At 42.0% G+C, this 16,126-nt stretch overlaps 1 protein-coding gene across 1 annotated transcript; it reads right to left on the reverse strand.

Annotated features, from left to right (window-relative positions):
- Positions 1 to 11,172: 11,172 nt before the first annotated feature.
- Positions 11,173 to 15,091, reverse strand: si:ch211-76l23.4 (uncharacterized). Its single transcript, XM_055651223.1, has 4 exons — positions 14,940 to 15,091; positions 14,616 to 14,754; positions 13,912 to 14,041; positions 11,173 to 11,711 (listed from the first exon to the last, which is right to left on the reverse strand). The coding sequence occupies exons 2-4, from the start codon at positions 14,713 to 14,715 to the stop codon at positions 11,504 to 11,506; spliced, it is 438 nt and encodes a 145-aa protein (XP_055507198.1). The 5' UTR covers positions 14,716 to 14,754; positions 14,940 to 15,091; the 3' UTR covers positions 11,173 to 11,503.
- Between the last annotated feature and the right edge of the window lie 1,035 nt (positions 15,092 to 16,126).

Raw genomic sequence — 16,126 nt, forward strand, 5'->3', positions numbered from 1 at the left:
TTCCTGATGTTGGGGGAGTCCAGAACCAGGGGCCACAGTTTAAGAATAAGGGGTAAGCCATTTAGAACGGAGATGAGGAAACACTTTTTCTCACAGAGAGTGGTGAGTCTGTGGAATTCTCTGCCTCAGAGGGCGGTGGAGGTAGGTTCGCTGGATGCTTTCGAGAGAGAGCTAGATAGGGCTCTTAAAAATAGCGGAATCAGGGGATATGGGGAGAAGGCAGGAACGGGGTACTGATTGGGGGATGATCAGCCATGATCACATTGAATGGCGGTGCTGGCTCGAAGGGCCAAATGGCCTACTCCTGCACCTGTTGTCTATTGTCGACTGCTTAGCAGTGAGAGAAGCTATAGAAAAGGGGAGTCATACAGAAGGAAATGGCATGAGGTAGAGAACGGAAAAGTGGCAGATTAACTGGAGACAGCAAAAAGAACAAGACAATTGCAAATGGAGGGTACACAGAAATGCTGGAGAAACTCAGCGGGTGCAGCAGCATCTATGGAGCAAAGGAAATGGGCAACGTTTCGGGCCGAAACCCTTCACTCCGTTGAACCCAAAAGATCAGGGGTTGCTCATTAAGGCAGTGAGACGATCGGCTGTTGCTATTTTTTGGTTACTGTCTGACTAGCCTTTTCCAACTGTTTAAGAAAGAACTGCAGATGCTGGAAAAATCGAAGGTAGACAAAAATGCTGGGGAAACTCAGCAGGTGAGGCAGCATCTATGGAGCGAAGGAATAGGTGACGTTTGGGGTCGAGACTCTTGTTCAGACTGATCTTGAAGAAGGGTCTCGACCCGAAACGTCACCTTTTCCTTTGCCCCATAGATGCTGCCTCACCCGCTGAGTTTCTCCAGCATTTTTGTCTACCTTCAGCCTTTTCCATCTGGTCAGTACCTGAGCTAGTACATGGTTTATGCAGTCTTCATATGTTGTGGCCTCTTGGAGTCACTCAAAATTCATCCAGATTAGGGGCAGGGCTCATGCCAACTCCCCAAGCATCTGGGTGGCACAGTGGCACAACGGTAGAGCTGTTGTCTTACAGCACCAGAGACCCCGGTTTGTACTTTCTCCCTGTGACCGCATGGGTTTTCTCCGGGTGCTCCAGTTTCCTCCCACATTCCAAAGACATACAGGTTTGTAGGTTAACTGGCTTTGGTAAATTGTAAATTGTCCCTGGTGTGTAGGATAGTGCTAGCGTACGGGGTGATCGCTGGTTGGCGCGGACTCGGTGGGCCAAAGTGCCTGATTCCACACTGTATCTCTAAAGTCTAAAGCCTAGCGTAAAGCCTGAAGTCATCGTGCTATACTGCCTTCATCAGAGTCCTGAATTCTCTGGAGCAGAACTTACTTCTACTCTGAACTGACAACTGCCTTGCCTGCAGGCCAATTGTTCCTGATAGATGATGCTTTTAAACTACTCTTGACTGTAAATAAAGTGTCAGTATCTCAGCAGCTGCCAGTGGCTGGTAGGTTGTAGACACAAGTAGCTGCCATTGCGGGGATCTTGACCAAAATGTAAAGGGCAGGAAGGGCTCAATGGGTCAGGCAGCATCTGTGGAGGGAATGGACAGACAACATTTCAGACTAATGGGGTAGGAGGGAGAATGCTGGAATAGAGGGGTGGGGTGGTGCAAAAGCTGGCAGATGATAAGGGAAGATGTTTGAAAACCTGGGGAGCAGAAAGAATCACAGGGGGCTGGGGGCAGTGAGAGAGGGCCTCCCAGGACTCCATATTCATATGTTATAGTAGTAGAATCATGCCATTTGGCCCATTGTGTCTACTACGTCATTCAATCATGGCTGATCAATCTTTCACCCTCAACCCCATTGTCCTGCCTTCTCCCCATAACCACTGACACCCGTACTATTCAAGAATCATATCAATCTCCGCCTTGGTAATATCCATAGACTTGTCCTCCACCGCCTTCTGTGGCAATGAATTCCACACATTCACCACCCTCTGATAAAATAAATTCCTCCTCATCTCCTTGGAGAATCCAGTTGGAGAGAGGAGGAAAACATCTTCAAAGTTGACACACTTTAAGGAGATTTTGCTGTAGAGCAGGAAAATAGAGACAATACATATGCTAGAATCTTGAACAGAACACAAAGTGCTGGAGGAACTCACAGGTCAGGCAGCATCTGTGGAGAGAAATGGCCAGATGGCATGATTGGCTGCTATTTCTTTGTTTCTCTATTGACTCAACAAATCCTGATTAGGGTGTTAATTAGTTGCTGCTTGAAAGAAAGCACAAGGCACAGGGAAATGTGGAGTTACTGGCAAGATGTCAAAACCAAAACTGTCTTGTAAAAATCAGAAGGGGTTGTGGATTGAGGGGATGTGAGGGGCAGATACATGAGTCAGTGTTTGCAGAGTTTATTGTTGGATAATAGCTGGATTGCACGGTATGTAGCAGTGTAGGGATAGAACTCAGAAATGAACTTTGCTCTCCTTGGTCCTATGTAGCATTCAATTAAATATTTTCCTGCTCTTTCCTGCTCCTGGCATTGACCATGTTAGTGATCTTCCGTCACATGTGTATATAATGGATCTGAATGATTCTCCAACCCTGAAAGTAGACTCTCTCTCTTCTCCCACAGCATGTCCACCAAGGTGCTCTAAACCTCTCATACCCCTCTCTGCCCTGCACCCACATTACAGTTTAGTTTATAGTCACATGTACCGAGGTGCAGTGAAAAGCTTCTGTTGTGTGCTATCCATTCAGCAGAAAGACAATACATGATATTACAATCGACCCTTTTACAGGGTATAGATACATGATAAGTCCACTATTCTAAACCTTCTCAACATCTAATGGCAATTAATCAAATGTCCTTTAAGATATACTGGCATTAACTCAAACTGATCACTCTAGAAATTGCACGCTGCAGGTGCTGGAACTGGACTGTCTGCAGGGGGGATAGCCCTGTTTGGCGCAGCCACCACCAAGACTCAGTGGGAACAAGCCTAAAGTTTTTGACTCGCCCACCTTGGGCTTACTATGGTCCACTAACACCATAAAAAACCCTTGGACTTTTTGGTCACAGAATGTTTAAGAGAAAAAAAAGATGTCTCACTAATATAATGCTAATAGATTAATAGATGGATGTCAGGGGTTATGGGGAGAAGGCAGGAGAATGGGGTTAGGAGGGAGAGATAGATCAGCCATGATTGAATGGCAGAGTAGACTTGATGGGCCGAATATTCTAATTCTGCTCCTATCACATAAATCATGCAATTCTTTCAATATAAATAGCACTGATGAACTTAAAGAACATTTTGAGGGGGATATACTGCTGCGAGACTCTAAAATTGTGATTATGGAGTGAGAGAAGAAACTTCAGATGATGCCTGTGTCAATTCATATTGATGGAATTAATTAAATATGGCATATCTTTGCACTTTGCAACATCTTCACTATTTTGTGTAGGAAGGAACTGCAGATGCTGGTTTATACTGACGAGAGACACAAAATGCTGGAGTAACTCAGCGGGTCAGACAGCATCTCTAGAGGAAAGAATCGTTTCGGGTTGAAACCCTTCTTCCACTATTTTGTACGTGTCGATAACTTGAAAGGTTAGTGTTTAGAATTATTCAATAATATGTTTATCAGAAACATTATACTAAATTTCATTGACTTTTCTCTCTCCTAAGGATTTTCTATCTGGCATGATTGATACTACGAGAACATAGAACAGTACAGCATAGGAACAGTGCCTTCAGCTCACAATGTCTGTGCCAGAAGTGATACCAAGATGCACTAATCTTAAAGAAGATAGACACAAAAGGCTGGAGTAACTCAGCGGGACAGGCAGCACCTCTGGAGAGAAGGAATGGGTGACGTTTCGGGTCGAGACCCTTCTTCAGACCTTGCGTTAAACTGATCTGCCTGCACATGATCCATTATTCCTCCATTCCCCTGCAGTATTTTGTGGCCTTTGAAGTATACATACAGGTACACAATACTAGCCTGCCCTGGAGGCATATGTACTGGGGTGTACGTATCCGAACATTGAATGGTAGGCCTTTCTGTGGTCTGTGCAGTCACCTGCTGGAATTGTCGCAGCGTTACAGTAAGAAGACAGATAGCAAACCTGCACTTAAGGAGGAAACAAAGCATAAAGTTTATTATCAATGGTAATGTATTTTTGCAGTTATTATGCAAAAATGCAGGGTTTATGTTTGTTTCTTTTGGGGATGGATAAATCTTTTACAATCATTCATTCTGTGATCTTGTCGGCAACGTTTACAAATAAAATGATACTCGTCAATGTGTTTAAGAAGGAACTGCAGATGCTGGAAAATCGAAGGTACACAAAAGTGCTGGAGAAACTCAGCGGGTGCAGCAGCATCTATGGAGCAAAGGAAATAGGGAACGTTTCGGGCCGAAACCTTTCCTACTCACCGATGCAGTTTGGGCTATGTCACATCCAAACCACATCCAAAATGACAACACTTCTTTACCAGGGCCTCTAAATCTTGGGGTTTTCTGCCATCCTCTCTGTCTGATTACAGATGGGAAGCAAGGACATTGTTTTTAGAAGTCAAGAGCAGAATTTCTGGTTCCCTTTCCACGACCATTTCCCCACCCCTTTCTGTTCTCAGAGGTGGTATTGATGGTTAAATCTTTATTTTTAAAAAGCACATGCCTCATTTTATCCCCCAGGTTAATCAATGTGTCTTGGTGCCTTCAATTAGTGCATTCGGCTGAATATCGATTGTAAATCAATAATTATATACATTTTTTTCAAATTCAGTGATGTGCTAATTATAGGTTATTCATTATTATGTGATGCTTTGAAAGCAAAAAAATACTTATAAGCAAACATACTTAGCATTATAAGCAAACATAAACAGCATTAATCACTAGTTTGCCGTTTCTGAAAGTACCACTCCCTTGACTGAAACTTTGACTCATACTTTGTTGAGTCTGCGAAGGGATTTTCTCCGACCAGAGGGGCTTTGTCCTTGGCATCCATTTAGAGTCCTTTCCTCTAATTCTGGCTCAGATCTGAATCTTGGAAGCTTTGTTTTGCAAGCTCTCCATTCAGATCAGGTATCACTATACACAAATTCAATCAAGTCCGATTCAGATTCAGATTCAGATTCAACTTTATTGTCATTGTGCAGTGTACAGTAAAGAGACAACGAAATGCAGTGTCAAACTCAAGTACACTAGATTGATGCAGGGTGAAGAATATAGTTCTCAGCACTAAAGCGCACCAGTTCCGTAGACAGAGTCCAATGTCCGCACTGGGGTAGAAGTGAATCAGACGTTAACTTAGCTTATGGAAGGACCATTCAGAAGCCTGATTACAGAGAGGAAGAGGCCATTCCTGGAGTCTGGTGTGCACATTATCAAGCTCCTGTATCTTCTGCCCGATGGAAGCAGGGAGAAGGAAGAACGACCAGGATGGGACAAGTCTCTGATTATGTTTGCTGCTTCTCTGAGTCAGCGTGAAATGTAGATGCAGTCAATGGTACAAAGTCTGGCCTGTGTGGTGGACTGGGCTACATCCACAGCTCTCTGCAATTTCTTGTGGTCTTATGCAGAGCTATTCTAAAACCAAACTGTGATGCAACCGGACAGTACTCTTTCTAAGGTGCTGCAGATGTTTGCCGAATTTTGTCTATACCGTAGGAACTAGAGGCGCTGGTGTGTTTTCTTGGTTGCCACTTCTTTCTGTTCTCTCTGTTAACTTAATTCTTTACACACAACCAGGAACCAGGGTGAATTCTTCAGATTCCAGTGTCTATAGTTTAATTAGCTTTCCAGGGAGAATCCTGTGATACTTGGCAGAGTTACACTTGATCAATGCACAGCAGGTAATTGCAATTTGGCAAATATGAAGGATTTGTTCATCAGAGATTGGATTATCTCTGCGGTTCAGGAGTTCAGCCCCAGGGCACAGTTACTTCACGAGGTAAACACTGGAAAATTGCAACGCTGCAGAGTGTGCACACTCAGGCTAGACATGCAACATCACAGCAACACGGGTGGCACAACAGTAGAGTTGCTGCCTTATAGTGCCAGAGACCCGGCTTTGATCCTGACTACAGGTGCTGTCTGTACGGAGTTTGTACGTTCTCCCTGTGACTGCATGGGTACTCCAGTTTCCTCCCACACTCCAAAGACGTACAAAACATATAGAAACATAGAAACATAGAAATTAGGTGCAGGAGTAGGCCATTCGGCCCTTCGAGCCTGCACCGCCATTCAATATGATCATGGCTGATCATCCAACTCAGTATCCCGTACCTGCCTTCTCTCCATACCCTCTGATCCCCTTAGCCACAAGGGCCACATCTAACTCCCTCTTAAATATAGCCAATGAACTGGCCTCGACTACCCTCTGTGGCAGAGAGTTCCAGAGATTCACCATATGTGTATAGTGAATATAGTTCTCACTACGTAGGTTAATTTGGCTTCGGAAAAACATTGTACATTGTCCCTAGTGTGTGGGATAGTGTTAGCGTACGGTGATCACTGCTCGGCGCGGGACTATCATATGTTGAAAAAATTGAGCGATTGGGCTTATATACACTGGAATTTAGAAGGATGACAGGAGATCTTATTGGAACATATAAGATTATTAAGGGATTGGACACGGTAGAGGCAGGAAACATGTTCCCAATGTTGGGGGAGTCCAGAACCAGGGGCCACAGTTTAAGAATAAGGGGTACGCCATTGAGAACGGAGACGAGAAAAAACTTTTTCACCCAGAGAGTGTAGAATCTGTGGAATTCTCTGCCTTAGAAGGCAGTGGAGGCCGATTCTCTGGATGCTTTCAAGAGAGAGTTATATAGATAGATAGCTCAAGGGATATGGGGAGAAGGCAGGAACGGGGTACTGATTGTAGATGATCAGCCATGATCACAGTGAATGGCAGTGCAGGCTCGAAGGGCCGAATGGTCTACTCCTGCACCTATTGTCTATTGTCTATTGTCTACCCAGCTGAGATATGGCATGGTTTCATTTATACACTAAACTCCTATCAAATTGCAAAATCAAAGGTTGGGCCAGTTCGCGTGTATGGAACAAGTTTGTCACCACACCTCACATAAATCCCAGTCTGTGTGGAAGTCCTCATCATAAGACCACAAGATATAGGAGCAGAATTAGGCCATGCAGCACATCGAGTCTACTCCGCCATATGATCATGGCTGATCTATTTTTCCCTCTCAAACCCATTTTTCCCCCTTTTTCCCTCATAACCTTTGATGCCCTTCCTTATCAAGAACCTATCAATCTCCACCTTAAATATACCCAATGTCGGCCTCCACATCTGTCTGAGGCAATGCTTTCTACAGATTCACCACCCTCTGGATAATGAAACTCATCGTTATCTCCATTTATTCTGAGGCTGTGTCATCCGGTTTGAAACTCCCCCATTACTGGAAACATCCTTTCCACGTCCACTCAATCTAGACCTTTTCATTATCCAGAAGGTTTCAATGAGACCCCCCCACATGCTTCTAGTCTCCAGCGAGTGCAGATCAATTCAACCATTAACTCAACATATTGCCTCCTTTCGCCTTCACTGCTGAGGGGTTTGGTCTAATTAAGCACACTCTGCAAATCCAGTGACCTTTCTTCAGTCTTGGTCAGTGACGATCTGACCTCTCTCTACTGCGCGACAAAGTGCAAAGCCCTCCTTAACTATATCTTTCAAGTATGGTCAACTCAGACACACCATATGATTAATACACTGCATCCTTTGCAATGCAGCAGATTGGATAGAGCAAGGGAGATTAGCAGAGTATAGACTCAGTGACATGTTAGCGGGGGGAGTGGTCGCATTATCTGTGAATTAAGTTGTCAAAATGCCACATCAAAGCCCGAACCATTTGGCAGCTGACCTACAGCTCGCAATAGCTGACTGACTCGAATCTGGGCAAAATACCGGTCTGATGGGAATTCAGTAAAGTTAATCACATCGACAATAATGAAGCAGGCAGCGTTATTCTGCCCTCGAAACTGGTGACTGCAGCCAAATTGGATACACTCGGTGAATCCAGCGACCTTTTTCCAAGCCAAGTTAACATGATGATGATTTAATTAACTCTGCACATCTTGAGAATTTTTTTAAACGCAAAATTGCTTAAGATTAATTCCAGAATTAACTCCATGCAACTAGAGAGCAGTGGGACTATTTTAGTGAACCAATGTTATATAGAGAGTCATATGAATATAATTGTAATTTATGATATCTGAATTATTTTATTTTTAAATCATTTTTTATTATTTTCTTCTTTTAAGTGACTCTCGCATTGCCAGCCATCACAGCTCTCCCCACAGTTGCTCTTTTGTTTGTGTAACCAAGGATATACTACTGATACCAGGTCAAATTGCAAAGCAGCATGGAGTCAATCACACAGCAGATAGGATTTAGGGCACATTGGAGCCCAACTATCTCCCACAAAGACCATAATCTGCTTTGATCTGTCCTTTTCACACCTTACCCTTCCATATCCCTAGACTCCCTCTCCCCTGACTCTCAATGTGAAGAAGGGTCTCAACCCGAAACGTCACCCATTCCTTCTCTCCAGAGATGCAGCCTGTCCTGCTGAGGTACTCCAGCATTTTGTGTCTATCTTTGATGTATAACCAGTATCTGCAGTTCCTTCCTACACACTTCCTCCCACACAGGGCGTTCTGTGGCCTGTCTCTACTTCTAGTGCAAAATAGCTTTACAACCAGTGCCATCTCCAAGCTCACTTGCTTGTATTAAAAGTATGTTGGTGGAAGGGCATTTTTTGAACTGGAGGCCTGTGACTTGGTCTGTACCTCAAGAATCGGTGCTGAATCCATTGCCATTTGTGGTTTATATCAACGATTTGGATGAGAATGTAGTGTACATGGCATGATTAGTAAGTTTGTAGATGACACTAAAGTGGGTGATATTGTAGATCATGAAGATGGTTACCAAAAATTACAGCAAGCTATTGATCATCTGGGCAAGTGGGCTGAGGTATGGCGAATGGAGTTTAATGCAGATACGTGCAAAGTGGTGCATTTTGGGAAGTCAAACTAGGGCAGGATCTTCAATGTGAATGGTAGTGCCTTGGGGAGTGTTGTAGAGCAGGGGGTTTGAGGGGTACTGGTAAGGACTAACCAGTGGACTAACTCAACAGGTCAACTAGCATCTCCATTTAAATAATGTGTAATACCAGCTCAAGCCCAGCATAGGATGAATGTAGAACAAAAGTCCTTCTACATATGAGTTGCAGGAGCGTACAGTGGAGGAATACGTGAGCTTCCTACTGTATATGTGTAAATAGTTTAGTTTAGAGATACAGCACGAAAACAGGCCCTTCGGCCCACCGAGCCCCCATGACCAGCGATCCCTACACACACACACTAGGGACAATTTACATTTATACAAAGCCAATTAGCCTACAAACCTGTACATCTTTGGAGTGTGGGAGGAAACTGAACATCACGGTCATGGGGAGAACGCACAAACTCCGTACAGACACCATCCCGTAGTCGGGATCAAATCCGCATCTCCGGCGCTGAAAGCACTGTAAGACAGCAACTCTACCACTGCGCCACTGTGCCACCCTTACAGGTAGTACATGAATCAACATTCCTGTGTTATAACCTTGGCAGGGAGAACAGAATTTACCATTCACTAATTTTCCTTTTCTTCTTCCATCTGTGAGATCCCACTACTCAATTTCTTCCATGTATTCCACCCACGCTGTGCCCGAGAACATTATCTCTCCCCTGGTATTAGGTTGTTTAGTGTTCTTGCTGTTGTGACAGTCTCAAGAATCAAGAGTGTTTAATTGTCATATGTAATGACAACAGACCAATAAATGTCTTACATGTAGCAGCTTAATAGTCCTATAAATGTAACACACTCAGATAATACATATTATTTTTAAACATTCAATAAATTACTTACTGTAACATTAGTTCAAAACCCAAAGCCCATGGTGCAAACAAATACAGTCCATAGAGGTTCATAGTTGCCGAGGTTATAAGGTCATGAGTGATAGGAGCAGAATTAGGCCATTCAGTCCATCAAATCTACTCGACCATTCAATCATGGCTGATCTAACTCTCCCTCCTAACCCCAATCTCCTACCTTCTTCCCATAACCCCTGACACCCGTAATAATTAAGGATCTATCTATTTCCGCCTTAAAAATATCCATTGACTTGACCTCCACAGCCTTCTGTGGCAAAGAATTCCACAGATTCACCTCCCTCTAACTATAGAATTTCCTCCTCATCTCCTTCCTATGGGAATGTCCTTTAATTCTGAGGCTATGACCTCTAGCCCTAGACTCTCCCACTAGTGGAAGCATCCTCTCCACTCTATCCAAAGCCTTTCACTATTTAGTGTGTTTCAATGAGGTCCCATCCCTCATTCTTCTAAACTCCAGCGAGTACAGGCCCAGTGCTGTCAAACGCTCATCATATGCTAACCCACTCATTCCTGGGATCATTCTTGTAAATCTCCTCTGGACCCTCTCCAGAGCCAGCACATCCTTCCTCAGATATGGTGCCCAAAATTTGCGTAGTGCCTGATGGTTGCCGGGCAGAATCCTCAATTGGTCCGTCTGCCGTGATAAACATATTGGTATCGGTTTAGTATTGTCACAGGCACTGAGATACAGTGAAAAGTTTTTTGTTTGCATGCTATCCAAATCAGATAATACAATCAAGCCGTTGACGAACAGTGAGAGCAAAGAGAAAAATACCACAGTAAAGTATATAGTACAGGTAGATATCCTTTTAGTTCAATTCAGTTTACTTTAATCATGCACAGTCATTCCGCTGACTGGATAACCATATAATCATATAACCATTACAGCACGGAAACAGGCCATCTCGGCCCTTCAAGTCCGTGCTGAACACTTTTTTTTCCCTTCCCCCCCCTAGTCCCATCTACCTGCACTCAGACCATAACCCTCCATTCCTTTCCCGTTCATATACCTATCCAATTTATTTTTAAATGAAAAAAATGATAGCATGCCACAAAAAAAAACTTTTCACTGTACATGAGAGAAGAAACTAAACAAAGAAAAAGTTGTGAATCACCTGAACCCAATTGATCCACAAAACAGTCCCCCAATCTGTGTTTGTGTTGTGCAGCCCAATGACATAATTTCAACACATCTTTACCTGAATACTACTTACAATCAAATAAAAGGCACAGTGTTGCTGCATTTACTTTAATTTAAATACTGTAGCTTTCAGACCAAATGCTGAAAAAGATACATTTTCAGATATACCGGTGTTACATATATTTAATACACACAGATAATGTGAAGAAAGTAGCAACAAAACTCTTTTGAGAACACCAACTAACATGAAACTAATTTTGGAAGTACAGTATAAGAAATGTTCTCAACTAACAAAATCTTTCTTTTGAGCATTTTACCATCAAACTGCAACCAACCACAACCACAATCCAGTAAGTATATACATAAAAATATATATATATATATATATATGATTTGTAAGGTTTGTAGATAATTCATACATCAACTTATTGCACAGGGACTTTCTTTTTTGGAACCAGAACTTTTCTCTTGGGGAAATTCACCCGTTGCCTGGGCGTTTCGGCAAGCTTAAGTTTCATTTCATCAACGGTGACTTCCAGAGCACTGAATTTTTCAGTCAGATCTCCGAGGTGTTCTTTCAGTGAATTGAACTCTTTAAAGAGATCACCAAGCGCGTCGGAGAGAGGTGAGATCCTGAAAGAGAACAGAAATGGTTTTTTTTTTAAATGCTCCAAAGCATGTGGACCCGACTTTGGAGTTTGGACTTTTTCTTTGTTAACGGCGCCACACAAAAAGTCTGACATTTGGAGGTATGTCACGCTTCCCTATTTCTTGCCCAAAATATGGGCACTGTGCATTTGTGGGTTGTGCAAAAGAATTTCTCTGTGCTGTGCATACGTGGCTATAAAGAACCATTAAACCATTGACAAATGCAACACATTTTACATGGTCGCTGTTCTTAAATTTAAAAGTAAAGGTATTTTAAAAAGGTATGAAAAGTAATCTCTTTTTTGGCCAGCATTTTCTATTTTCTCCCTCTTTTAGGTTATTCTAAGTTATCAGAGCTAGCAACTGGTTCTACCATCTTTGCTTTTGGGCTGGGATTTTGAAGGAATGCCATGCTGGGCTAGTGATTTGCTTCCTGATTTCCCCTCCCTCCATGCGAGGAAGTAACACGCACTCATATTTCTACTGCTGTGACTTGTGCTCCATATCTATGTATATATATATATATATGTATATACTTGGGCTATGTTACTCTGCAGATCAGTGAGAGGCATCAGAACATAGAACAGTACAGCACTGGGACAGGTCCTTCGGCCCACAATGCCTGTGTCGAGAAGTATGCCAAGACCAAGATCATGGTGCCATAGTACAACGGTGAGTACTTATTTTGCCTTTAAGGATCTTGTTCCACATTGTAATCCTATGCAAATAATTTACAGATTTACGAATTGCATTTGACGGTATCTGAAAAGTGAGTAAATTCACATCCAGGTTGTCCACAGTGGATATGGTCCAAATTTATCCCCACCTTTCAACTGGTGGATCTGATTTTAAAGTTATAATAGGTCAAATAAATTCCTATGAAATTCTGGTAAATGTTGTTTTGTACAAAGAGGCATTTTGGTACTTTTTGAATTACCCTACAACAAATTCAATAAATGATGTGTGACAACTTCATTGTGCCAGTGTAAGTTACTTCACAAATACATTAGTTTGTCCTACAACTTGCTGAAAGACGCGCAGGTATTATATTTGCCTGTGTATTTATTTGTAGATTTGGGATGGGAAAAACAACGTGAAACATTCCAGTTTAAAACAGGATCTTTTCCTAACATTGTAGCAATTTTCAATATTGCCCCGTTCCATATTCCATGGTGGTATTTGCAAATGTAATATGTTGAAATAAGAATTCCCCCATTCCGCTCAACAAAATCAAGCATCATTAAAGTGTGGTCTAAGATTTTTGATGTTTGTTTTTAAAAGTTCATTATATCACGGATTATGCACACCAATCAAATATATCAGGTGGTCTTGAAAACACAAGAGCTCCTGAATTTTAATTTATGTTTTTTCTAGTAAGCTTTGCTTTCTAAATTTTTTAGTACTACCCTGTACCTTGATCAATATGACAGTTTTTGGACACAGGTGAAGTTATTTAGGTGGATCAATAACAGTCAATGCTTTGAAGCTTCAATCTTTTCTCCTTACAAGAGCCAAACCCCATCTTTGGTGTTGAGTCAGACTCTGCTGTACCTGTTTGCCAAAAAAACGATGAAAAATGCATCCAAGATTGTGCTAGCCTGGAATAAATTGTACCAAATAATTCATAACTGATGTTCTGTCACTTAACTTTGCAAAAACATTTTAATCTCAGGCTCTTTGAATTCTATTTTCAGGCACAGATTACCATTTGGAAATTTAGGCTTCAGCAACTAACATTGGTGCAAAATGCAAGTGCAAAATGATAGCTCCAACACTGCATTAAAAGTTGCCAAACCAAACAGATGTCTGAAATATTTACTTAGCAGGTTTCTGATTTTTCTTTTAACTTAACCATTGCGTTGAGGTATAAATCTGTTGAAAATTCCTTCCATTCATAGTTCTATCGCAGAGAAACAATTTGAGTTAGCAAAAAAAAGCCATATTTCTATTTGTAATTTTAACAAATAAGGTCTTACATTAAATTATATAACCAAGAGCCATTACATTTAATGTTGAAATGCCCATTTAATCTAAAAGTGAATCTATACGTGAATCAGCTAAATAATATCAGTACTCCAGTATTAATGCTACATCTCATTCAAAGGAAATTCCCATTATAGCTTGATTTTGGTTAAAGGCAATAAAATCAATCAGTTTTGAGTTATTGCATCGAAACACCCATCACCTGGCATAGTCAGGGAGGAGAGACTGGTGATCTTGAGTCAGCGAGTTTCTCATCTGAGTCAAAATGTCAAATCTCCAGTTGTCCAATATCTCTGTCAAATTGGCCACTCCGCGCATATTAACCTTACCGGCTGCAAAAAAAATATGTATGTAATATTCATATTATTCAACTGTTTCAATGAAAGAAAATGATAGCACGGTTCAGATTATCTACTGTTGCATTTATTATTTGACATACTAAGATATTACTAAGAAACATTTTGGGGGAGCAATGTTAAATTACAATTGAAATTAGAAATAGTATTTAAAACTGCAATCTTTATTACTTTTCCAGAACAACGCCTTTGAGACCCAATAAAATAATTTTGATCAAACTATAATGTTGGAATGTTATTTCAGGTTACAAAAATCCTCGGGAGTTTTTTCTCTACTCTAATTTCTAACTTTATTAGTCAAGTATGGAAACATAAGAACAAAAAAAAAATCATGTTGGTCATCAAAGTAACTCTCATCAATTGAAGTCTAGTTCCTCTAGATGATTGGATCTGGAATTCTCAGACATTTTAAAGCACAATTAATCGATGACAAGGAGAATATTGCTTACATCCAAAGATAGACACAAAATGCTGGAGTAGCTCAGCGGGATAGGTAGCATCTCCAGAGGGAAGGAATGGGTTAGTTTACATCCATCTCTGAATTACTTACATCCATCTCTGTAGTTCCACACATCGCTTGGTGGCGGTCTCTTTTTGCTCTGAACCATGGTCAAAAGAAACAGGGAAATCACAAAGAGCCTGAGAAACATCCTGAGCGGAAAGGTTGGAAGCTCTCCTCAGTGGCTGTCCTGAAGAAGAGAGAGAATGCAAAGTAAATTGCATGTATATTCAAAACACAATTCTTGCACGACTCAGTGGCTCTTAACATTTCAGAATGGTATTAAAATGTTTTAAATGAAGGCATTTCTTTGCATGAAACCAAGTTATTTCAATGGATATGTACCGCCCTTGAGAAGCAAATGTGATTCCTTACTCTCCGGTGAACACAAAGGTTGCTGTGAAGTCGCTCGGAGCAACAAACAGTTTGAGATCGTTCATCTGGAAATGATTTGAATGTGGTGTTGGAACATGTGGAGACGACATCCAGCGTCACATGTTCAGGGAGTGGAGCACAGAAAATAAGCACTCGGCATCTGGACAGAGCTAAAAATGTTCTCACCATGTGTTTTAGATTTCTCAAGCAACTATATAAAAATATTTTTTGTTAACCCCATATTGCATGACAGTATTTTTCCAAACAAAAAGAACCCAGCCTTCCCGTCAAATGTTCACGTAGAACATAGAACAGTGCAGAATAGGAACGGCCCCTTCAGCACACAATGTTTGTGCCAAACATGATGCCAAGTTAAACTGATCTCATCTGCCTGTACAGGGTCCATATCCCTATGTTCCCATGCTGTATCCAAAAGCCTCTTGCATGCCACTATCGTATCTGCCTCCACCGCCACGCCTGACAAAGTGTTCCAAACCCACACCACTCCCTGGGTAAAAAACTTGCCACGCACATAATAGCAATAATGCCCTTCATCAGATTAGGAGACCAAAATTGCACACAATACTCCAGGTGCAGTCTCACCAGGGCCCCGTACAACTGCAGTAAGACCTCCTTGCTCCTAAACTCAAATCCTCTCACAAAGAAGGCCAACATGCCATTAGCTTTCTTCACTGCCTGTTTTACCTGCATGCTTACCGTCAGTGACTGATGTACAAGTTGAGGAAGTTCAACATGTCCACAACAACTTCCACTGATGAATTCAATCGGGATGCATCATGGCATGGTTTGGGAACAGCTCCATCCAAGACTGCGAGAAATTGCAGAGAATTGTGGACACTGCCCCGGCCATCACACAAACGAACCTCCCTTCCATTAACTCCTACACTTCACGCTGCCTCAGCAAGGCCAGCAACATAAACAAGGACAAATTTTGCTCTCTTCTCCCCTCTCCCCTCATGCAAGAGGTACAGAAGCGTGAACCTTCACTCCAGATTCAGGGACGGTTTCTTCCCAGCTGTTATCAGGCAACTGAACCATCCTATCACCAACAAGAGAGCGGCCCTGACCTACCATCTACCTCATTGGAGACCCTCGGACTACTTTTAATTGGACTTTTGCTAGACTTTATCTAACACTAAACGTTATTCCCCTTCTCCTGTACCTGG

This window comes from Leucoraja erinacea, chromosome 20, assembly GCF_028641065.1.
Source record: "Leucoraja erinacea ecotype New England chromosome 20, Leri_hhj_1, whole genome shotgun sequence".
In the NCBI taxonomy this organism is placed as follows: Eukaryota; Metazoa; Chordata; class Chondrichthyes; order Rajiformes; family Rajidae; genus Leucoraja; species Leucoraja erinaceus.

Excerpts from the sequence above, each read along its gene's own strand:
- si:ch211-76l23.4 (XM_055651223.1), bottom strand. The coding sequence starts at position 14,715 with ATGTTTCTCAGGCTCTTTGTGATTTCCCTGTTTCTTTTGACCATGGTT. Across the intron at positions 14,042-14,615 it reads GTGGAACTACAGAGATGGAT|CCGGTAAGGTTAATATGCGC; the intron begins GTAAGTAATTCA and ends TTTTTTTTGCAG. Across the intron at positions 11,712-13,911 it reads CTCCTCCCTGACTATGCCAG|GATCTCACCTCTCTCCGACG; the intron begins GTGATGGGTGTT and ends GTTCTCTTTCAG.